Here is a 24,633-nt window from a genome sequence, read left to right as displayed (position 1 = left end):
GTATTCAGATACCTTGACTTATTTCACATTTTGTTACTTTACAGCTTTATTCTAAAATGTATTACATGGTTTTTTCCCCTCATCAATCTACACACAATACCCTAAAATGACAAAGCAAGAACAGGTTTTAGAAATCTATCTAATTTATAAAAACTGAAATATTACATTTACATAAGTATTCAGACCCTTTACTCAGTACTTTGTTGAAGCACATTTGGCAGCAATTACAGCATTGAGTCTTCTTGGGTATGACGCTACTATCTTGGCATGTACTTCCGGTGCCGACAGAGATGGCCGCCTCGCTTCGCGTTCCTAGGAAACTATGCAGTATTTTGTTTTTTTATGTGTTATTTCTTACATTTTTTAATGTGTTATTTCTTACATTGTTACCCCAGGTAATCTTAGGTTTTATTACATACAGTCGGGAGGAACTATTGGATATAAGAGCAACGTCAACTCACCAACATTACGACCAGGAATACGACTCTCCCGAAGCGGATCCTCTGTTTGGCCTACCACCCAGGACAATGGATCGGATCCCAGCCGGCGACCCAAAACAACGGCGCCGTAGAAGGGGCAGACGGAGCGGTCTTCTGGTCAGGCTCCGTAGACGGGCACATCACGCACCGCTCCCGAGCATACTACTCGCCAATGTCCAGTCTCTTGACAACAAGGTAGACAAAATCCGAGCAAGGGTAGCATTCCAGAGAGACATCCGAGACTGTAGCGTTCTTTGTTTCACGGAAACATGGCTCACTCGAGACACGCTATCTGAGTCGGTACAGCCACCTGGTTTCTTCACGCATCGCGCCGACAGAAACAAGCATCTCTCTGGTAAGAAGAAGGGCGGGGGTGTATGCCTTATGATTACAGAGACGTGGTGTGATCATAACAACATACAGGAACTCAATTATTTTTGTTCATCTGACTTATAATTCCTCACAATCAAATGCCGACCGCATTATCTACCAAGAGAATTCTTTTCGATCATAATCGCAGTCGTGTATATTCCCCCCCAAGCAGACACATCGACGGCCCTGAAAGAACTTCATTGGACTCTATGTAAACTGGAAACCACATATCCTGAGGCTGCATTTATTGTAGCCGGGGATTTTAACAAGGCTAATCTCAAAACAAGGCTCCCCAAATTCTATCAGCATATCGATTGTGCTACCAGGGCTGGCAAAACCCTGGATCATTGTTATTCTATCTTCCGCGACGCATATAAGGCCCTCCCCCGCCCTCCCTTCGGAAAAGCTGACCACGACTCCATTTTGTTGCTCCCAGCCTATAGACAGAAACTAAAACAGGAAGCTCCCGCGCTCAGGTCTGATCAACGCTGGTCCGACCAATCGGATTCCACGCTTCAAGATTGCTTCGATCACGTGGATTGGGATATGTTCCGCATTGCGGCGAACAACAACATTGACGAATACACTGATTCGGTGTGCGAGTTCATTAACAAATGCATCGGTGATGTTGTACCCACAGCGTCTATTAAAACATTCCTCAACCAGAAACCGTAGATTGATGGCAGCATTCGCGCAAAACTGAACGGGCGAACCACTGCTTTTAATCAGGGCAAGGTGACCGGAAACATGACCGAATACAAACAGTGTAGCTATTCCCTCCGCAAGGCAATCAAACAAGCTAAGCGTCAGTACAGAGACAAAGTGGAGTCGCAATTCAACGGCTCAGACACGAGAGGTATGTGGCAGGGTCTACAGTCAATCACGGACTACAAAAGAAAAACCAGCCCTGTCGCGAATCACGATGCCTTGCTCCCAGACAGACTTAACAACTTTTTTTGCTCGCTTTGAGGACAATACAGTGCCACTGACACGGCCCACAACCAAAACCTGCGGGCTCTCCTTCACTGTAGCCAACGTGAGTAAAACATTTAAACGTGTTAACCCTCGCAAGGCTGCAGGCCCAGACGGCATCCCCGGCCGCGTCCTCAGAGCATGCGCAGACCAGCTGGCTGGTGTGTTTATGGACATATTCAATCAATCCTTATCCCAGTCTTCTGTCCCCACATGCTTCAAGAGGGCCACCGTTTTTCTTGTTCCCAAGAAAGCTAAGGTTAACTGAGCTAAATGACTACCGACCTGTAGCACTCACTTCCGTCATCATGAAGTGCTTTGAGAGACTAGTCAAGGATCATATCACCTCCACCCTACCTGACACCCTAGACCCACTCCAATTTGCTTATCGCCCCAATAGGTCCACAGACGACGCAATCGCCATCACACTGCACACTGCCCTAACCCATCTGGACAAGAGGAATACCTATGTAAGAATGCTGTTCATCGATTACAGCTCAGCATTTAACACAATAGTACCCTCAACTCGTCATCTAGCTCGAGACCCTGGGTCTCGACCCCGCCCTGTGCAACTGGGTCCTGGACTTCCTGACGGGCCGCCCCCAGGTGGTGAGGGTAGGTAACAACATTTCCACCCCGCTGATCCTCAACACTGGGTCCCCACAAGGGTGCGTTCTCAGCCCTCTCCTGTACTCCCTGTTCACCCATGACTGCGTGGCCATGCACGCCTCCAACTCAATCATCAAGTTTGCAGACGACACTACAGTGGTATGCTTGATTACCAACAACGACGAGATTACCAACAACAACGAGACGGCCTACAGGGAGGAGGTGAGGGCCCTCGGAGTGTGGTGTCAGGAAAATAACCTCACACTCAATGTCAACAAAACAAAGGAGATAATCGTGAACTTCAGGAAACAGTGGAGGGAGCAGCCCCCTATCTACATTGACGGGACAGTAGTGGAGAGGGTGGAGAGTTTTAAGTTCCTCGGCGTACACATCATGGACAAACTGAAATGGTCCACCCACACAGACAGCGTGGTGAAGAAGGCGCAACAGGGCAGCAGCGCCTCTTCAACCTCAGTAGGCTGAAGAAATTTGGCTTGTCACCAAAAACACTCACAAACTTTACAGATGCACAATCCATGCTTCACCGTAGGTATGGTGCCAGGTTTACTCCAGGCGTGAGGCTTTGCAATCAGGCCAAAGAGTTCAATCGTAGTTTCATCAGACCAGAGAATCTTGTTTCTCATGGTCTGAGAGTTTTTAGGTGCTTTTTGGCAAACTCCAAGCGGGCTGTCATGTGCCTTTTACTGAGGAATGGCTTCCATCGGATCACTCTACCATAAAGACCTGATTGGTGGAGTGCTGCAGAGATGGTTGTCCTTCTGGAAGGTTCTCCCATCTCCACAGAGGAACTATAGAGCTCTGTCAGAGTGACCATCGGGTTCTTGGTCACATCCCTGACCAAGGCCCTTCTCCCCAGTTTGCTCAGTTTGGCCGGGAGGCCAGGTCTAGGAAGAGTCTTGGTGGTTCCAAACGTTATCCATTTAAGAATGATGGAGGCCTCTTCTTGGGGACCTTCAATGCTGCAGAATTTTTTTTCGTACCTTTCCCCAGATCTGTGCCTCGACACAATCCTGTCTCGACCTCTACAGACAATTCCTTCAACCTCATGGCTTGGTTTTTGCTTTGACATGCATTGTCAACTCTGGGACCTTATACAGACAGGTGTGTTCTTTTTCAAATCATGTCCAATCAATTGAATTTACCACAGGTGGACTCCAAGTTGTTGAAACATCTCAAGGATTTTCAATGGAAATAGGATGCACGTGAGCTCAATTTCGATTCTCATAGCGAAGGGTCTGAATTGTTATGTAAATAAGGTATTTCTGTTTTTTATTTTTAATAAATTTGCAAAAATTTATAAAAACCTGTTCATTTTGACATTTTGGGGTATTGTGTGTAGATTACTGAAGACTTTGTTTTGTTTAATCCATTTTAGAATAAGGCTAACAAAATATGGAAAAAGTCAAGGGGTCTAAATAATTTCCGATGGCACTGTATAAATGAGTTACATAAGCCATGTTACATGTTTTGGCCATCATCTCCCTTGAAGCTGATGGTATTTTCCCTGTAGTGCGTGAAAAGGGAAAGGATTGAAAAGGGAAGAGGGTAACGAAGAAGGGAGGAAATCCTATTAAGAAAGCGAATGGAAAAGCACTGTTTTACGTTTGAAACGGGCTCAAGCATCCGGTCCAGGAATGGGCAACTGCCCGCATACGGCCCGCAATCCCACTTTTGAAGGACCTCAGATCAATCCCCCCAATTTTTTAAAAACTCAGTCAGGGTCTGAACTTAGAGTTATAATAGTAGAATTTAATACACCACAGCCTGTAGTTTGTTTGCTGCCAGACAAAAGATACCCTGTGTGTTAAAAAGGTGGATTTGCGTTGCGTTCATTGCCACAGTTAGAGACTGTACAGCACAGGTCTCAAAAAAGTGGAAGAAACTAGATATTATTGTGGCTGCAGGAGAAAAGTTTTTGGGACTCAAGGAAAGACTTGCAAGGGGTACTGGCGCCAGAAGTCCCGCCCTCCCAGGTTCCCCTTGAGCTTGTGTCGGGATCAGATCTGTTTTATTTATTTTTAACAGAAAGTTGTTTGATTTATATATTTTTTGTTGACGTTTTTTTAAATCTTTACGTTTTTTGGGGATTCCTGTTTCCATCCTGTATAGTAGGTGGCAGGATGCACATTCAATTGTGTGATCACCAATATACCATAGAAGAAGAAGAATAGTAGAATAGACAAGGTGCCATTTCGAAATGTGGTTGTGCATCAGCAGTTTTTCTCTTTTGTTATGTCAGTCAACATTTTTAGATTGCTAAATTAGATTATCAGCCAGCTATCTAAACTTGTTATCATGGTCAAATTACCGGCCGGGCGGCTCCCATTGATTTTGTGAGTCAGTCTCACTCAGATATAATTAAAACTGCAAACATTTCTCTCTGCCCCATGGCAAAATGTGTAGAATTGCAGCAAACTAGCTTCAAAGTTGCCCATCCCTGATCTAAGCTGTAGCTAGCCTGGCCTGAGGGGTGAGGATTTCCCGGTCCATGTCCTCTCTGTACACCCTGCTCAGCGCTGGCTGGCTGCTGGACCAGATAGATTATTTTAACCTAACAAACTTGTCCTGAAACAAAATAACAGAATTGCATTGCGCAAGAGGGGTTGTTGTTGTAGAAACAGAGTTCGTATGCCTGGATGGTTTGTAGGAAGTAGGCTGAGTCCACTGAAGGCCAGGGACAGTCCTACTTCAGACGCTTTCCACTAGACTCTCACTCTGGCCACAGAGCTTCTGTCTTGTCTCTGACTAGCATTCCTGAATGCAAGTTCATATCCCTGTTAGGCAAGATATACATGCATATGCATCTAGTATCTATACCTAGAGTAACAGACTGCCTTTAGTAATGTTAGCCTTGCAATGTGAAGCTATCCTATTTATGAAGCAGTTTGTTTCAGATGGGGCTTGCTTGCACCTTTGCTAATAAGATCTGGCGTAATCTAATTGGAATTTCCCCAGCATTTAATTAAATTAAACACAACACTAGAATGAATTATTAGCTAAGGGCTGACCTATTTTTTTCAATGGTGAAGTTTGTCATGGTCTGACCTGGTATGCAAGTGGTTGCCAACAGTGTAATGCGATAGAATTTAGTCCCATATTAGTCTAATTTCAACCCCTGTCTAAATGTCAGATGTCTAATCTTTGCTCACAAAGTGATAAGCTAAACACTGACTTACAGTTGAAATCGGAAGTTTACATACACCTTAGCCAAATACATTTAAACTCAGTTTTTCACAATTCCTGACATTTAATCCTAGTAAAAATTGCCTGTTTTAGGTCAGTTAGGATCACCACTTTATTTTAAGAATGTGAAATGTCAGAGTAATAGTAGAGTGATTTATTTCAGCTTTTATTTCTTTCATCACATTCCCAGTGGGTCAGAAGTTTACATACACTCAATTAGTATTTGGTAGCATTGCCTTTTAAATTGTTTAACTTGGGTCAAACGTTTCAGGTAGCCTTCCACAAGCTTCCCACAATAAGTTGGGTGAATTTTGGCCCATTCCTCCTGAGCTGGTGTAACTGAGTCAGGTCTGTAGGCTTCCTTGTTCACACACGCTTTTTCAGTTCTGCCCACAAATTTTCTGGGATTGAGGTCAGGGCTTTGTGATGGCCACTCCAATACCTTGACTTTGTTGTCCTTAAGCCATTTTGCCACAACTTTGGAAGTATGCTTGGGGTCATTGTCCATTTGGAAGACCCATTTGCGACCAAGCTTTAACTTCCTGACTGATGTCTTGAGATGTTGTTTCAATATATCCACATAATTTTCCTCCTTATGATGCCATCTATTTTGTGACATGCACCAGTCCCTCCTGCAACAAAGCACCCCCACAACATGATGCTTCCACCCCTGTGCTTCACGGTTGGGATGGTGTTCTTCGGCTTGCAAGCCTCCCTCTTTTTCCTCCAAACATAACGACGGTCATTATGTCCAAACAGTTCTATTTTTGTTTCATCAGACCAGAGAACATTTCTCCAAAAAGTACGATCTTTGTCCCCATGTGCAGTTGTAAACCGTAGTCTGGCTTTTTTATGGCGGTTTTGAAGCAGTTGCTTCTTCCTTGCTGGGCGGCATTTCAGTTTATGTCGATATAGGACTCGTTTTACTGTGGATATAGATACTTTTGTACCTTTTTCCTCCAGCATCTTCACAAGGTCCTTTTGTTCTGGAATTGATTTGCACTTTTCGCACCAAAGTACGTTCATCTCTAGGAGACAGAAGGAGACTTTCCTGAGCGGTATGACGGCTGTGTGGTCCCATGGTGTTTATACTTGCGTACTATTGTTTGTACAGATGAACGTGGTACCTTCAGGCATTTGGAAACTAGACTTGTGGAGGTCTACAATTTTTTTTCTGAGGTCTTGGCTGATTTCTTTTGATTTTCCCATGATATCAAGCAAAGAGGCACTGAGTTGGAAGGTAGGCCTTGAAATACATCATCCAGGGACACCTCCAATTGACTCAAATTATGTAAATTAGCCTATCAGAAGCTTCTAAGCCATAACATAATTTTCTGGAATCTTCCAAGCTGTTTAAAGGCACAGTCAACTTAGTGTAAGTAAACTTCTGACCCACTGGAATTGTGATGCAGTGCATTATGAGTGAAATAATCTGTCTGGAAACAATTGTTGAAAAATTACTTGTGTCATGCACAAAGTAGATGTCCTAACCGACTTGCCAAAACTATTGTTTGTTAACAAGATATTTGTGGTGTGGTTAAAAAACGAGTTTTATTGACTCCAACCTTAGTGTATGTAAACTTCTGACTTCAACTGTATACAGTAAGTACATGGCAAAAAAATTAAGTTAAGAAATCTTTCCAGTGCCCTTCTTTTGTGCCACGAGGTTGAGTGTTATTTTGGTGTATTATCTTGGTAATCTTTTATCTTGGTGTATTTTCACAGTTTAAAATTATGTCTACCCCTCTCTCTGTCCTGGTTGTTTCCTTGCAGCAGAAGCCCCTGACCTGGCCATCCCTGGCTTCCCGCCGCCCTCCAGCCTCAACCCTGGCAAAAAGGGAAGCTCCCTCAACTGGTCATTCCCGGACAAGATCATGTCCCCACGCACTGTCAGGAAACTCTCCATGAAGATGAAGAAGCTTCCGGAACTCAGCCGCAAGCTCAGCATAAAAGTGACCAGTAGCAACAACAACAGCAGCTGCAACGGAGCCAGCGAGAGCAGCATCTTAGAGACAAGGACCCAGTGTCCCAAAACCAATTACGGATCAGAACCAGGCCCGGCTCCCCCCAGGTTGTCCCCAAGGGGTGGGCAGGGGGCGGCGGCTAGCCATAATGTGATCTCGAGGTATCACCTGGACAGCAGTGTGTCGACCCAACAAAGCTACAGCAAGAAGAAGAGCAGCGGGACCTCCAAGTCGGCTAGCAAGGGGGGCTACCTCAGTGACGGGGACTCCCCAGAACTGGTGGCCAAGTCTGGGAAGCACGGGTCCTCAGAGGCCAAGGGAGTCAATGGGAAGGAGAAAGACCCAGCCACTGGAGGAGGAGAGAAAACAGGAGCTGGAGGAGTAACCGGAGGAAGTGGCAGCCCCAAGCTGCACGGCACAGAACTAGACATTGACGCGTTCCGCCACTACGCCTTCACAGAACAGCCTAAGTGCACCCAATACATCTCGGGCCTGATGAGCCTGCACTTCTACGGCGCTGAGGACCTCAAGCCACCACGCTTCGTCTCCCGAGACGTCTACTGTGCCATCCAGGTGGACTCGGTCAACAAGGCACGCACTGCCCTGCTCACCTGTCGGACCACCTTCCTAGACATGGACCACACCTTCAACATTGAGCTGGAGAACGCCCAGCACCTGAAGCTAGTGGTGTTCAGCTGGGACCCCACACCCAAGAAGAACCGGGTGTGCTGTTACGGCACAGTGGTGTTACCGGCACTCTTCAGGGTGACCAGGAGTCATCAGCTGGCGGTGAAGCTGGAGCCTCGAGGCCTGATCTACGTGAAGCTGAACCTGATGGAGCAGTGGCAGAACTCCCTGGATGGAGGCTACAATGGGGACCGGGAGCCACAGATGTTTGGGGTGGAGGCCTGGAGGGTGGTTGTGAGGGAAAACACAGGACTCATGCTGCCCCTGCTCATCGAGAAGTGCATCACGGAGATCGAGACGAGAGGCTGCCAGGTGAGTTCAGTTCATGGTGTTAATGTTTAATGTTTTTACAGCCTTTTATGTACAACAATGAAAATTTGGCCCACGGGCCTTGGACTGTCAGAGACCACTTATTTAGACCTTGGACTTTCTTAGTTAGCCAACTACCGATTTTGGCAAGGAATAGCCAGTACAGTGCTTCCATATTGCGACAGCCAACAAGCTGAGTGAGTGGCCTGGTTACTCAGCATTCGGTGAGACAGGAACATGTCCAGAGGCGAGTTCTGGATGATTCTGGTTGAGTGGCATACATTAGACCATGCATCAAATAACAGGCCTTCTTGTTTTCATGTTGCAAGTGGCCTTTTATGTGATACAGAAAGAGAGAGAGAGATGGAACAGAGCGAGACAGGCAGCAGGGGTATTGGGAGGCTGGCTGCAGATGTACCATATGAGAACTGCTCTATACCTCTTCCCGTCTTCTTCTTTGAAGCCCAGTGCCAAAGGAGAGAGACTCTCTAATTAATCTCTTTCCTTTGGCACTGGTTTCTTCTAATTAGTTGAGATGCCACCCAGCAGTAAAAAGTGCCTGGCTGCTGCCGTAGAAAATCCATCCATCTTAGGGAGGACCACGGGCAGCAGGTGCCCTGAGTGGCTGGTCCTTGGTGGGGCAACCTCCATCGGGCCATTCTCCAGGGCCTTTCTCCAGGCCTCTCCAAACTACATGACACAGCTCATATATCAGTCCTCTGGCTGGCTGCTCTGCATGGGCTCACCCTCAGTGGGGGAAGGGGACTATGGCTACCAGCAGGCTCATAGGCAGACCTTCCTTCAGGTTCTTATAGAGGACATTTATCAGTGTTACTCTGAAGGCTCTGTCTGGCCTAGACATTGAGCATGCCATGGGACTGTCCCGAACTGGGGTGGCTATGCATTTGGGCCAATCCGTTTTGTGGTAATGGTTTTAGCCACTGGCCAAGTTCATTTATTACCTGTGTTTTCTTTGTACTCCATTTATTTCTCTCTCCATTTGTCTCTCCTGTTCTCTTTCCCTGTTGTTTAAAGAGACACACATATGTCAAAGACATAGTAGAGCTTATGTAAGGGGATATGACTATGTATCACTAGATGCAGTTTGGAGCCATCTTTACCCCGTGGTCCCCCAGGGGCCCATGCTGAGAGGGGTTAGGAGGGGATCTACACCAGATTACACAGGAATGTATAGGACGTGTCACTGAGGCAGGCAGAGAGAGCCAGACACACAGCATAGCATGTCTTTAGAAATAATTATGTGTATCCCTAGATGGAGACTACTCTCGTTTCAGTGTCTCCACAAATGCATGGCCCGAGGGGCTCTGAAGCTTTTAAAGCACTTGTGGGATGATTGTGGCTGTTCTGAAAAGACTGCAGATTGGTGTCACAGAAGCGAGTAATGTGTGTGGATGCTGTAATGTGTGTTTTTTGTGTTTGGTAGTGTCAGATTTCTTTAAGAAAGTACAGTATCTCTACCAGACATATTGAGAAAAATAGCCAGCTGACATCAACTGCGCTAGTTGTGTTCTCACAAGTAAAAAGTCATTTGACCAAATATAAAATACGACGTTGTGAATTGTAGCGCTTGCATTGTTTTGCGAGAAGCTATGAGGGGTCAGAAGTCTGTAAATGGTGCAGGTGCAACCATCTTTTTTCAACCTGTGAAGTTCCACTCCCTACTGATTGGCTTAGTTAGGGGTCCAACCAGGCACTGTTTGTGTCTGTGTGTGTGTGTGTGTATGCTCGCTCATTCAGGGTTCATTCAGAAAGTCCCTGACTCACCACAGTAAACCATTCTGTTGTTTTTAATTAAGACGAGGACAGACCATTATTTCCTATTTGTGTGTGTGTGTGTGTGTGTGTGTGTGTGTGTGTGTGTGTGTGTGTGTGTGTGTGTGTGTGTGTGTGTGTGTGTGTGTGTGTGTGTGTGTGTGTGTGTGTGTGTGTGTGTGTGTGTGTGTGTGTGTGTGTGTGTGTGTGTGGCTCAGCAGTGCAGTAGATAAGGCCAAGGCCTCTTCACTACCAGCTGTCACACTACCGCCTGTTGCTCTGCTCTCTCCTCTCAGAGCTTCTACTGACCCTAAACTAAAGGTAGAGCTTTCTCTCAATGGACTTGCTCATTGTGCCCAGTGACTTCTGTTTACTTTTGCACAAAGCTAAATCCTTGCCTAATCTGCCCATTTTTCTCCCTCTCGTGTGAGGGAGTGAGGTTTAGAAATGCTAGACAGAACCGAGAGATCTCAGGCACGAACAGTGTGGCTAGTAGCCTGTATAGACATGTGGTTGGAGCCTGTAGGTCTGTAAAAACTATAGATATTGTGTCCAGCTTAGTGTTGTCACGATACCAGAGTTTTGACTTCGATACCAGGTTTAGTATCACGATAGTCGATACTGAAACATTACTCAATACCAAAACGATACTCGATACCGAAGCGATACCACAGCAACTGATTAACTAAAGTCACAGAAAAACCACTGGGCTTTCTTTTTTTAAACATGAAACAATATGTTAATAACCGGTAGAACTAAAATAACAAGTAGAATATCTTCTATATTCAATTTCTTTCAAAAAATAAAACATACTTTTCCTTATGCAAAACCATATCTGAGACTCAGAGCATCCAAAATGACATAAAAAAACACTTTGAAACTCATTTCTGAATCTTCTATATTGCAATATAGTCTACACACCATAGACATACAATGGATTTTTAGACAGCATACTACGATTCCCAGAGAGCATTTCAACTCCGAGTGCAATGCTCCACCCATGGCTGATGGCTGGCTACTGATAGCAAAGCCCAGACAAATGCAAAGTAGTCTAAATAAATTGCTGTCATGGCTAAGTTATGAGTGCATTTCACATTCATTTTGGGTTGTAGTGATATTATCATGCTCACATGAATGTCATGCTGAATATACACAAAACATTGCTCGAACACCTGCTCTTTCCATAACATAGACTGACCAGGTGAATCCAGGTGAAAGCTATGCTCCCTTATTGATGTCATTTGTTAAATCCACTTCAATCAGTATAGATGAAGGGGAGGGACAGGTTAAAGGAGAATTTTTAAGCCTTGAACCAATTGAGACGGATTGTGTATGTGTGTGAATGGGTTGTGAATGACCTGGTTATATTTGGGAAAATATTTAAGCTAGGTGTATGTTTTTGCAAGTTGTGTGTGTGTGTGTGTGTGTGTGTGTGTGTATTCAACCTGGTTGTGTGTGTTTCTGCAGGTTGTGGGCCTCTACCGTCTGTGTGGCTCAGCAGCAGTAAAGAAGGAGCTGCGGGAGGCCTTTGAGAGGGACAGCCTAGGAGTGGAGCTCTGTGAAAACACTTACCCTGACATCAACGTCATCACAGGTAACATTACACTGCCAACCGCATCAGAACCCCTAACATATATTAAAACCCTTGCTGTGTGTGTGACATATACACATGTCCTACAAGTCTGTGCGTGTGTGTGTTTTGTAGTAAAAGCATTCCAGTCAGCATACCACCAGTATGTGAGTGTGCCTGAGGGGAGAGTCCTCACACGAACCAGCCAACCATCCAGGCCAACGTGCATTTAGGTCAATTCTTCATTCCTCTCTTCCAGGTTCAGACACACAACTCTCTCTGACCACCTCTGGAACACACACACACACACACACACACACACATACACTGTTTTGCCATTATCTACACAAGTGGAGACAATAACCCAGTTTCACTCTGCTTAAAGTACTGTAATTCCTCACTGGTTTAATCAGTGTCAGTGACAAACTAGGACAAAGTATTTCATTTGCTAAATATTTGTATTTGTTCTGCCTGAACACGTGGGGACTTGAGTGAATGTCCAATTTTCCTCTTCCCCCTGCAGAAGGATATTCGCCTGATCAAAATGGCTGAATTAACCAACACCAATTATCTGTTCGCTTCTAGAGTCTGGCTGCCATGTCACCTTCAGTCAACCAATGAATACAGATTCCGGGAATAGACAGTTATGAGAAAAATACTTGCTCATGGATTTCTCCCACCGAAAAAGAGGAAGACCATGGAATCCCTCGGCATTGTGGGATTGGGAAGAGGCCCTTATAGGAGTCCTCGTATGATGCCTGCTTTGATCTGAATGCATGGCAGAGCAAAGAACACAGTTAACAGTTGAGCGGGTAATAAAAAAAGGGCCAACACCAGCGTGGATTGTTGGTTTATGCTTGCTGCCTAAATTTGCTCTGCCGAGCATGCGGTTGTTGCAGATGGGCTGAGGAAGTGGAGTGAGGGAGAGAGAGAAAGAGAGGAAGGGTGGTTGTCCTGGGCTAGGCAGGGCTGGGTTAGGCTGGGCAGAGAGCGGTGGTAGATAGAGGGGTATGGGGGTTGGTGGTTTGAGTGGAGTCAGGCCAGCCAGAGAGAGAGACAGAGAGGCTAGCTAATAAGCATGCCAAACGTGTGAGCTAAGAGGAGTCGGTGAGGGCTGGCTTGTCACACGGCTAATTTAAAAGGCAGAGGTAGTAAAAAGGAAGACCAAGTCAAAGTTCAATCCAGAGCTTGCAAAACATGTGCACTGCCTGGCCTTCCTTTGTTTCAAACCTTGATCCCAGACAAAGTTACCAACTTCAGTAAACAGCCTCATCATGGTTGTCATGCTCTAAATACAGAACAGTAGCTGACATAAATTAACTGAATTTATTTAGCCAACTCTGTTTTTGTATCAGCAGATTTCCTGGGGTTAGATTTTCCTTGCACTTTCAGTTTAACCCCATAAAGTTTTTGCTATGTACATTCAGATGTTTTTTTGTAGGTTAACATGGAGTCAATAGACACATAGACAACAGGAGTCTAGACCTTGCAGATCTGTACTGTAATCGAATCAGAGTCTGTGTTAACAGCTGGGATGTGGCTTAAATCAGGGAGGGAGGTGGAGGGGGGCAGAAGCGCTCTCTCTCTCTTAGCCCCCTTTGACTAGGGGACATTCCTCCAGGGCTGGGAGGCTTTGGCAGGACCCAATGTCCACAGACCCACCCTCCAGTCTCCCAGCCCTCCAGTCCCCAGCCCCTTTAGACAGGAGCACAGATGGAGGGACAAGCTGGTCATTTTACTTTTAGTCACGGTTGTGTGTTTCAGTCCACCGGGCAGGGATTACCTCTGACTCTTCTGGTCCTGCTTGTAGAATCCGTAATGCTTAACCAAGGGAGGCAGTTGAGAGGCCTACTGGGTCAGTAACAGCATCTGCCATTTTGAAGTTCTTCTTGAAGTATAATTCATTTTTAGTCTGTACAAGGATCCCTTGTGTGGTGTTCATGTTTTTGTTATTCACCCAATGTTCACAGGTCTGATGGACCCAATACAGAATATACGTAAAAATACTTAATACTTAGATGTTGACTTATGTCAATTACAAGCAATATAGACAGCATACATGGTTAGTATGTGCCATTTACCTCTGCTAGATCACATTTATCAATAAAAGCGCAGTTTTTTTATATAATCAAAACATGGGTGGAATAAATCATGTTTATCTTGAACAAATATAAATGAAACAAGGTTTTCATCACTATTGACGTTTATTGCTTTGAACTGAACAAATTGGAAGGACACATTTTACACACAGTATTTTATGGAAATGATAAATGAGCCCCATTGAACACTAATTAAGGCCGGTCTATACACCACATGATGGACAGAGTTTTACTGTGTGTGGTTGCAAATGTATTTCTTGCACTTGATGCATGTGTACTGTGTCTTCCTGTCCTTCTTGGGTCCCAACACATTGCAGCGCTTCTTCTTGTTGCTACCGGCTGCAATCTACATTGATGAAAACTCTTAGTACAGGAATTTTACTAACATCTCACTCACTCACATATATAGTTACAGCAAGCCAAGGTAGGAGATTCAGACACACACATGCAACAACATCACTCACACCAGTATCCTCCTCCTGAATCCTCATCACTATGGCTGCAGAAGCTGGGGTCCTTGGGATATGTTGCCTCCTCTGGATTTGAGGTCTTACCAATGACTTGCCCAGCTCCTCGAGAAAGAGCCGTCTCCTCTGGAGCTTCCGTCTGTTCCAATCTGTGTTCAATGTCATTCAGATGACAACCGCGTTGTATGCCGAGATGTCCGAGATGTTGAAGAATATCACAAGTGGCCAGCGTAGGGTTCTTCTTTTGCAGCTGTAGCCAGTCACCAGCTTGTCTAAATTGTCCACCCCTCCTTTTGTGGCATTGTAATCCATTATGATTTCTGGTTTCCTGGCCACACAGACTCTCCCATCCCTATGCAGCGTACTCATGAGTACCACATTCTTGCCTTTCTTTGGCACATAGGACACTAGGGACGTGTCAGCCGTGAACACAAACTCAGAGGAATTAATAGGCCTGTTCCGTGTATTTAACATGCTGATAGAAATGTTGTAAAATGGATTTAAGTTTCCCTGCATTAAAGTCCTAGGCTACTAGGAGGGCCGCCTCTGGGTGAGGAAGTCGGGGTTTATTCGATCGCCTACGAACTCTCAAAAGGCAGCCCGCCCTCCGGCCCCTTTTTCTCTGCCTCCGCTTCACGCAAATCACGGGGATCTGGGCCTGTTCCCGAGAAAGCAGTATATCGTTCGCGTCGGGCTCGTCAGACTCGTCAAAGGAAAAAAAGGATTCTGCTAGTCCGTGGTGAGTAATCGCAGTCCTGATGTCCAGAAGTTATTTTCGGTCATAAGAGACGGTAGCGGCAACATTATGTACAAAATAAGTTTAAAAAATAAGTTACAAACAACACAAATAAACAAACAAAAAAACGCAATCGGTTGGGGGCACATAAAACTGCCTTTTTCTCCGGCGCCGTACTTATCACATGTGATGTTGCGGCCACGGAGTCCCTGTCACGTCCAAGACAACCTGCATCCCTTGGTTCTTCTCAGGGGCTCCTCCATCTGGCGCCCCCGTAGACACTTGCAAGTTCCACGCATATGATGAAGCAGCATCGCAGTCAGCCCAGATCTTGATTCCATATTTTGTGGGTTTAGAAGATATGCACTGCCTGAAGGGGCAGCAGCACCTAAATGGCATAAGCTGCTCATCAACAGTAACGTTGGGCTCAGGGTTGTAAAACAGGGGAAGGCGGTCCACCCACTTGTCCCACACACTGACCTGATTGCAGCTAGCTTGTCTTTCTGTTGCCGAACTGGTCTGGTGTCTCGGTTATCGAAGTGGATAATCCTGGAAATAATGTGGAAGTTTTCCAGATACATTGTTGCATGGAAAATTTATCTGCCAGTTTCTGCATCCCACAAGGATTCTGTGGATTCCCCATTGGATCTGAAAACACCAGCAAGGAAAAGAACCCCAAAGTATGCATGTAAATGAGTTTGGTACATCTCCTTCCGTCTCTCTCCAAAAATATACCTTCTCTCCAAATTAGTGCAGTCCAGAATGATTTTCTGAATGGTGTCTGGGATGTACAGTTCAAAAGAAGACTTTATGTCCTACACATGAGTAACTGCCATCTGCGTCGGCCCTGATTGCATCCTTATCACATTGGCAGTAATGCCGGGTGGCGCATTCTTTGGGCAAGAAGACAATTTTTTGACATCCATATTTCTCCTCCTTCAAGCTGCTGATGAGCTGGCTGCTGACGGGCTGGTCTTGGGGCTGGCTGGGGGTCAATCTCGTCCTCTTCTTCCAACTCCCTGTCAGACTCCGAATTGACAGAGACATGGTCCTCATTCTGAAAATTCTTCATCTTCACACACTACAAAGGGTAAACAGTGCGAGAAAAGCGGGACACAGACAGACAGGTTCTTGGTGCTATGTTGAAACATCAGGCCCAGGGAGGAGGAAGACAGAGTGAAGGCACACAGCAGACCTTTTTGTTTAATTTGTATTTGTTTTCACCTACACACATACACACACACTATTATTACCCTCGGTTCCAATGGACCGAAACACCACATATGTAATATACATGTGTAGGCTGGTGCAGTGTGCACTCAATGAAAATGTGTTATTTTACATGTTCTTCACAGAAAATGAGCCAAGGCCAATGAGTCTCAGGTTCTATCATTGTATCATTTTTATTTTAGTAAACATTGAAAATGGGTCCTTACAGACCTGAACACCACACAAGGGTTAACTGATGTTGCTCCACCTGGTAGCCTAATGCAAGGACAGTTGACAGTTATCTGAGGATAGCCCTTTCAAGCAACTTTCTGCTTGGCAGAAAGCCAACAAGAAGCTTCAGTGATGTGTTCTAACGTGAACAAAACAGTGAAAGGTAGGCCAGTGTTTTGAGCTGCTAGTTGCTCCAAAGAAGAAATCGAAAGTTGAGACTCCTCTTTCACTTGTTAGTTTGTTATAGGGTTGCAAAGGGAGGGTATTATATTACTGCTAACTTTCTATGTTTTCCTGTAAACTACCAGAATTTGGGTAACTTTCAAGGATTTTATCACATGACATCTAGTGGCCTTTTGGGGTACTTGAGATTATCACAGGTGTCTGTAATTATCTTTGGGCCTCTGTGTGGGCTTTTAAACTCAGCAGAAAAAATAAACGTCCTCTCACTGTCAACTGCGTTTATTTTCAGCAAACTTAACGTGGAAAAATTTGTATCGACATAAGATTCAACAACTGCGACATAAACGGAACAAGTTCCACAGACATGTGACTAACAGAAATGGAATAATGTGTCCCTGAACAAGGGGGGGTCAAAATCAAAAGTGTCAGTCAGTATCTGGTGTGGCCACCAGCTGCATTAAGTACTTCAGTGCATCTCCTCCTCATGGACTGCACCAGATTTGCCCGTTCTTGCTGTGAGATGGTACCCCACTCTTCCACCAAGTTACCTGCAAGTTCCTGGACATTTCTGGGGGGAATGGCCCTAGCCCTCACCCTCTGATCCAACAGGTCCCAGACGTGCTCAAATGGATTGAGATCCGGGCTCTTCGCTGGCCATGGCAGAACACTGACATTCCTATCTTGCAGGAAATCACGCACAGAATGAGCAGTATGGCTGGTGGCATTGTCATGCTGGAGGGTCATGTCAGGATGAGCCTGCAGGAAGGGTACCACATGAGGGAGGAGGATGTCTTCCTTGTAACGCACAGCGTTGAGATTGCCTGCAATGAGAACAAGCTCGGTCCGATGATGCTGTGACACACTGCCCCAGACCATGATGGACCCTCCACCTCCAAATCGATCCCGCTCCAGAGTACAGGCCTCGGTGTAACACTCATTCCTTCGACGAAAAGCGTGACTCTGACCATCACCCCTGGTGAGACAAATCCGCGACTCGTCAGTGAAGAGCACTTTTTACCAGTCCTGTTTGGTCCAGTGATGGTGGGTTTGTGCCCATAGGCGACGTTGTTGCCGGTGATGTCTGGTGAGGACCTGCCTTACAACAGGCGTACAAGCCCTCAATCCAGCCTCTCTCAGCCTATTGCGGATAGTCTGAGCACTGATGGAGGGATTGTGCGTTCCTGGTGTAACTTAGGCAGTTGTTGTTGCCATCCTGTACCTGTCCCGCAGGTGTGATGTTCGGATGTACCGATCCTGTGCAGGTGTTACACGTGGTCTTCCACTGCGAGGACGATCAGCTGTCCGTACTGTCTCCCTGTAGCGCTGTCTTAGGCGTCTCACAGTACGGTCATTGCAATTTATTGCCCTGGCCACATCTGCAGTCCTCATGCCTCCTTGCAGCATGCCTAAGGCACGTTCACGCAGATGAGCAGGGACCCTGGGCATCTTTCTTTTTGTGTTTTTCAGAGTCAGCAGAAAGACCTCTTTAGTGTCCTAAGTTTTCATAACTGTGACCTTAATTGCCTACCGCCTGTAAGCTGTTAGTGTCTTAACAACCGTTCCACAGGTTGCATGTTCATTCATTGTGTATGGTTCATTGAACAAGCATGGGAAACAGTGTTTAAACCCTTTACAATGAAGATCTATGAAGTTATTTGGATTTTTACGAATTCTTTGAAAGACAGGGTCCTGAAATTGGGACGTTTCTTTTTTTGCTGAGTTTATATAAAAATAATTAAATACGATGATTTTAAAATAGAATGACAAAGTTGTAAAATATTATCCTAAATATAAACCGTCAACTTAATGAATACATTTGTTTTTAATATGAGGGTTTCAGCAGGTAATATCCTTTATATATTTTTTTACACACTTTATTTCTTTTACAATGTCAATGTCTTTTTTGTAAATATTGACGCCAAACTGGTGGCAGTTGTGAGTTAGTCAATAGTTGGAAGAGTTGCAGAATTAATAGAAAATAATTCCATTGTTGATTAGATGCTTTTTTCATTAATTAGGCTATTTTCTCTTAAGCCATATGGTCTTTCTACTAGAAACTCATGGACTATCTGGACACAGATATAAAACATTTACACTATAATTTAATACTTTTTTAAAGGGTTATTCAAGTATAAATGACCAAAGTTACCAAGACTGCCATAGATTACCTCGTTTTGCAAGCCTAGTTTGTTATCAGGGATACAGACCCCAGTTTGTAGCTCAGCTAGCTGACTTGAATTGTTTTTCATACCGCCAGTCCACTTCCCTCCACTCCAGCCCAGCCCTCCCCGTGCAGTGAAGACATGGAAAGACATTAACAAGTGCCCCCTTTGTTGCCGAACAAATACAGATGGTATTTGGCTCACTCACGCGTGTTGGATTAGCTGAGCTCTGGGCCACCAGGAGGCAGGGACGCCCCGGAGGGAGGTGGTCAGCCCGCCATACAAAGACCTACAGCCCTGGCCCTGTGTGAGTGGGTGGATGGGTGTCAGAGAGAGCAGCAGGCAACACCTTGAGGCAACATAAGGACTGTACCCCCCCCAGCCTTCTCTCTACTGGTCTGCTGGTTCGAGGGGATGGGGGAGTAGTGGGGGTGCTGAAATTGGGGTTGTAGTGTTGGTAGGGGAGAACAAGTCCGTAATTTGTTGCTTTAGGGTGGCACCGGCCGACGGCACCAGTGACCTGCAGTTTTTTGTTTTAACAAGAGTTCAAAGGTTTTGGAGCATTGCCCCCATTACAGTATTGGTCTTGTAGTGTATGGATGTCATAATATTTCCTGATATTTCTGTAGAGATTCTGCAAAAGTCTACTCTGCTCTGTTTCAGTTTTCAGGACGATCTATAGTGAGATTTGCCTTTCAGAGATTACAATTTTGACCCAAAAAAACTATTTCTCAATCAATTCAAAGCTAATTACTGGCACAAAATCCCAAAACAACTTCACCGAAAAACCAAAACACCTTCCCTGAACAACAGTCCTCCTTTCCGTGGCGTGTTTGTTGCCTGTCAGACAGGCTGTGAAAATAAGGGTAACACCTGCAGAGCAAGGACACCTGTTCACCCCTGAGCCTGACCTTGCCTTGTGTTTGTGTGAGTGTGTTTCATTTAATGAGGACCTTTTAAAGCTACAGCGAAAATTGCAGGTGAAAACTCAATAAAACAAGTCTCAAATGGAATGAAAATGTCTATACATTTCAGCTGTTTCAAAAACATCGCTCTGCTATTATTATTTTTACTGAATGAATGTTGGGCTCAACCAGACATTTCTGTTTATGCTGCCCTACTTATAGAGGGGCAACTGTTGTGGGAGTGTCATGTGCGACCTCCGGAGGTAGCTTTTTACAATACGCAAGTTTGCATTACAGTAATGTCTCTCGAGAATCGATATTTCTCAAAGTTCTCCTTATTTCTCATCAATGCAAATAGACCCTCTAGAGAGAGAAGTCTGCTTTAGGTGCCTTCCCTGATTGGTTGACACAGCAGACTTAGTTTTGCAGGATTTTTTTCTGCGATACAACCACGGCTGTGTGTTGTTGGAATGCACAGATCGCAGACTCTCTTCTCTGTACTGCTGTATTGAGCCATGTTGGGTCTTGAGTACAGTTATGGAGGTGGCTCAGTTCAGGCTCATAATGTGCAAACAGACCTGGGTTAGGCTCAGCGGAAGGGGAAGAAACGGTCACACACCATGAGTTCTATGACACAGTATAGGAGCAAAATAGGAAATCGTTTTTTACACAGCAAAGACGAAATAAAATACACTGAATGAACAGCCTCAATTCGTCGGGGCATGGAAACTACAAGGTTTCGAAAGAGTTCCGTAGGGATGCTGGCCCATGTTGACTTCAATGCTCCCCACAGTTGTGTCAAGTTGGCGGGATGTCCTTTGGGTGGTGGACCATTCTTGATACACAAAGAAGCGTGAAAAACCCAGCAGCGTTGCAGTTCTTGACACAACCCAGTGTGCCTGGTACCTACCACCATACCCCGTTCAATTGTCTTAAAAATCCTTCTACACTGATTGAAGTGGATTTAACAAGTGACATCAATAAGTGATCATAGCTTTCACCAGAATTAAAGTGGTCTGTCTATGTCATGGAATAAGCAGGTGTTCTTAATGTTTTGTACACTAAGTGTATGTATACATCTTTAACATACAGTAGGACCCTACTATACATTTTCAGATTAGTTTAGTACATTCACACCTAGTGTAGTTGTTGTTGATATTCTTATCTCTATACTGTAACTATGTACTATGCTCTTGCCAGTGTGTTTAAGTTGGATGTCTCTGCTGAATATATCACAACTGACCCAGAGAGTCATCTTGGACTTTTCAACAGTGAACTGAATCTAGAGTGCATTCGGAAAGTATCTTGACTTTTTCCATATTTTGTTACGTTAGTCTTATTCTAAAATAGATTAAATCGTTTTCCCCCCTCAATCTACACACAATACTCCATAATGACGAAGCAAAAACAGGTTTTTAGAAATTGTTGCAAATTTATTCAAAATAAAACACATATTACATTTACATACAGTACCAGTCAAACGTTTGGACACACTTACTCATTCAAGGGTTTTTCTTTATTTTTTTCCACATTCTAGAATAATAGTGAAGACATAAAAACTATGAAATAACAAATATGGAATCATGTTGTAACCAAAAAAAATGTAAACTAATTCTTCGAAGTAGCTACCCTTTGCCTTGATGACAGCTTTGCACACTCTTGGCATTCTCTCAAACAGCTTCATGAGGTAGTCACCTTGGAATGCATTTCAATTAACAGGTGTGCCTTGTTAATTTGTGGAATTTCTTTCCTTCTTAATGCATTTGAGCCAATCCGTTGTGTTGTGACAAAGTATGGGGGTATACAGAAGAGAGCCCTATTTGGTAAAACACTAAGTCCATATTAAGGCAAGAACAGCTCAAATAAGCAAATAGAAATGACAGTCCATCATTACTTTAAGACATGAAGGTCAGTCAATCTGGAAAATGTCAAGAACTTTGAACATTTCTTCAAGTGCAGTCGCAAAAACCATCAAGCGCTATGGTGAAACTGGCTCGTATGTGGACCGCCACAGGAAAGGAAGACCCAGAGTTTCCTCTGCTGCAGAAGATAAGTTCCTTAGTTACCAGCCTCGGAAATCGGCAATTATCTTCACCTCAGATTGCAGCCCAAATAAATGCTTTCTCAGAGTTCATGTAACAGATACATCTCAACATCAACTGTTTAGAGGAGACTGCGTGAATCAGGCCTTCATGGTCGAATTACTCCAAAGAAACCACTACTAAAGGACACCAATAATAAGAAGAGACTTGCTTGGGCAAAGAAACACGAGCAATGGACATTAGACCGGTGGAAATATGTCCTTTTTGTTCAGAGTCCAAATTTGAGATTTTTGGTTTCAACCACTGTAACTTTGTGAGATGCAGAGTAGGTGAACGGATTATCTCTGCATGTGTGGTTCCCACCGTGAAGCTTCCAGGAGGAGGTGTGAGGGTGCTTTTCTGGTGACACTTTCTGTGATTTATTTAGAATTCAAGGCACACTTAACCAGCATGGCTACCACAACATTCTGCAGCGATATGCCATCCCATCTGGTTTGAGCTTAGTGGGATTATCATTTGTTTTTCAACAGGACAATGACCAAAAAAACACACCTCCAGGCTGTGTAAGGGCTATTTGACCAAGGAGAGTGATGGAGTGCTGCATCAGATGACCTGACCTCCACAATCACCCGACCTCAACTCAATTGAGATGGTTTGGGATGAGTTGGACCGCAGAGTGAAGGAAAAGCAGCCAAAAAGTGCTCAGCATATGTGGGAACTCCTTCAAGACTGTTGGAAAAGCATTTCAGGTGACTATCTCATGAAGCTGATTTGAACGAATGCCAAGAGTGTGCAAACCTGTCATCAAGGCAAAGGGTGGCTACTTTGAAGAATCTCAAATATAAAATATATTTAGATGTTTAACACTTTTTTTGGTTCCTACATGATTCCATATTTGTTATTTCGTAGTTTTGATGTCTTCACTATTATTCAACAATGTAGAAAATAGTCAAATAAATAAAAAACCTTGAATGAGTAGGTGTGTCCAAAATGTTGACTGGCACAGTAAATATTCATGACCTGTACTCAGTACTTTGTTGAAGCACCATTGACAGTGATTACAGCGTTGCGTCTTCTTTTGTATGATGCAACAAGCTTGACATACCTTTATTTGGGGAGTTTCTCCCATTCTTCTCTGTAGATCCTGTTAACCTCTGTCAGGTTGAATGGGGAGTGCCGCTGCACAGCTATTTTGTTGTGAGAGATGTTCGATCGGATTCAAGTCCGGGCTCTGGCTGGGCCACTCAAGGACATTCAGAAACATGTCCCGAAGCCATTCCTGCGTTGTCTTGGCTGTGGGGTCGCTTAGGGTCGCTGTCCTGTTGGAAGGTGAACCTTTACCCCAGTCTGAGGTCCTGAGCACTCTGGAGAAGGTTTTCATCAAGGATCTCTCTGTACTTTGCTCCGTTTATATTTCCCTCGATCCTGACTAGTCTCCCAGTCCCTGCCGCTGAAATACATCCCCACAGCATGATGCTGCCACCACCATTCTTCACCGTAGGGATAGTGCCAGGTTTCCTCCAAACGTGACGCTTGGCATTCAGGCCAAAGAGTTCAATCTTGGTTTCATCAGACAAGATAATCTTGTTTCTCATGGTCTGAGAGTCCTTTAGGTGCCTTTTGGCAGACTCCAAGCGGGCTGTCATGTGCCTTTTACTGAAGAGTGGCTTCCGTCTGGCCACTCTACCATAAAGGGCTGATTGGTGGAGTGCTCCGGAGATGGTTGTCCTTCTGAAAGGTTCTCCCATCTCCACAGAGGACCACTAGAGCTCTGTCAGAGTGACCATCAGGTTCTTGGTCACTTCCCTGACCAAGGCCCTTCTCCCAGATTGCTCTGTTTGGCTGGGCAGACAGCTCAAGGAAGAGTCTTGGCGGTTCTAAACTTCTTCCATTTAAGAATGATGGAGGCCAGTGGTTTTTGGGGACCTTCAATGCTGCAGAAATGTTTTGGTACCCTTCTCCAGATCTGTGCCTCGACACAATCCTGTCTCGGAGCTCTACGGACAATTGCTTCGACCTCATGGCTTGGTTTTTGCTCTGACATGCACTTTCAACTGTGACCTTATATAAACATGTGTCTGCCTTTCCAAATCATATCCAATCAATTGAATTTACCGCAGATGGACTCAAATGAAGTTATAGAAACATCTCAAGGATGATTCATGGAAACAGGATGCACCTGAGTCTCATAGCAAAGGTTCTGAATACTTATGTAAATAAGTTATTTCTGTTTTATATTTTAATACATTTACTAAAATGTATAAAAACCTGTTTTCACTTTGTCATTATGGTGTATTGTGTGTAGATTGATGAGGATTTGTTTATTTAATTTTAGAATAAGGCTGTAACGTAACAAAATGTGGAAAAAGTCAAGGGGTCTAAATACTTTCTGAATGCACTGTACATCACTATGTCAACAGGAGTGTACCTACTGCATTCCTGCCAGACTTCATGCACTGGAATGAGAATAGAATGGAACAGTCCTTTATTATTCCATCTCTGGGGAGGAAATCCTGGTTATTCCACCACTAAAAAGCAGCCTAATCCCAGATTCCCACTTAATGGTCAATCTGCTCTTTGTTTCCTGTCTCTGGCTGGATTAGTGGGTAGCAGGGATGGTGATTATGCCAGGCAGTCTGAAATAGACGGGACTCTCTTCC

The 24,633-nt window shown here is 44.6% G+C and overlaps 1 protein-coding gene across 4 annotated transcripts in view; it reads left to right on the top strand.

The window, feature by feature from the left end:
- Positions 1 to 24,633, top strand: part of LOC139578704 (rho GTPase-activating protein SYDE2-like) — a 90,064-nt gene that overhangs the window by 43,723 nt on the left and 21,708 nt on the right. For 3 of the 4 annotated variants that reach the window (XM_071406654.1, XM_071406655.1, XM_071406652.1), the window contains 2 exons: positions 7,410 to 8,599; positions 11,837 to 11,963. In XM_071406654.1, coding sequence (XP_071262755.1) covers positions 7,410 to 8,599; positions 11,837 to 11,963 — 1,317 coding nt within the window. The remainder of the gene's footprint in view (positions 1 to 7,409; positions 8,600 to 11,836; positions 11,964 to 24,633) is intronic. The other variant, XM_071406653.1, reaches the window with a different exon arrangement.

Source organism: Salvelinus alpinus, chromosome 6 (genome assembly GCF_045679555.1).
Source record: "Salvelinus alpinus chromosome 6, SLU_Salpinus.1, whole genome shotgun sequence".
Taxonomy (NCBI): Eukaryota; Metazoa; Chordata; class Actinopteri; order Salmoniformes; family Salmonidae; genus Salvelinus; species Salvelinus alpinus.
This window is presented reverse-complemented; position numbering and strand designations above follow the sequence as displayed.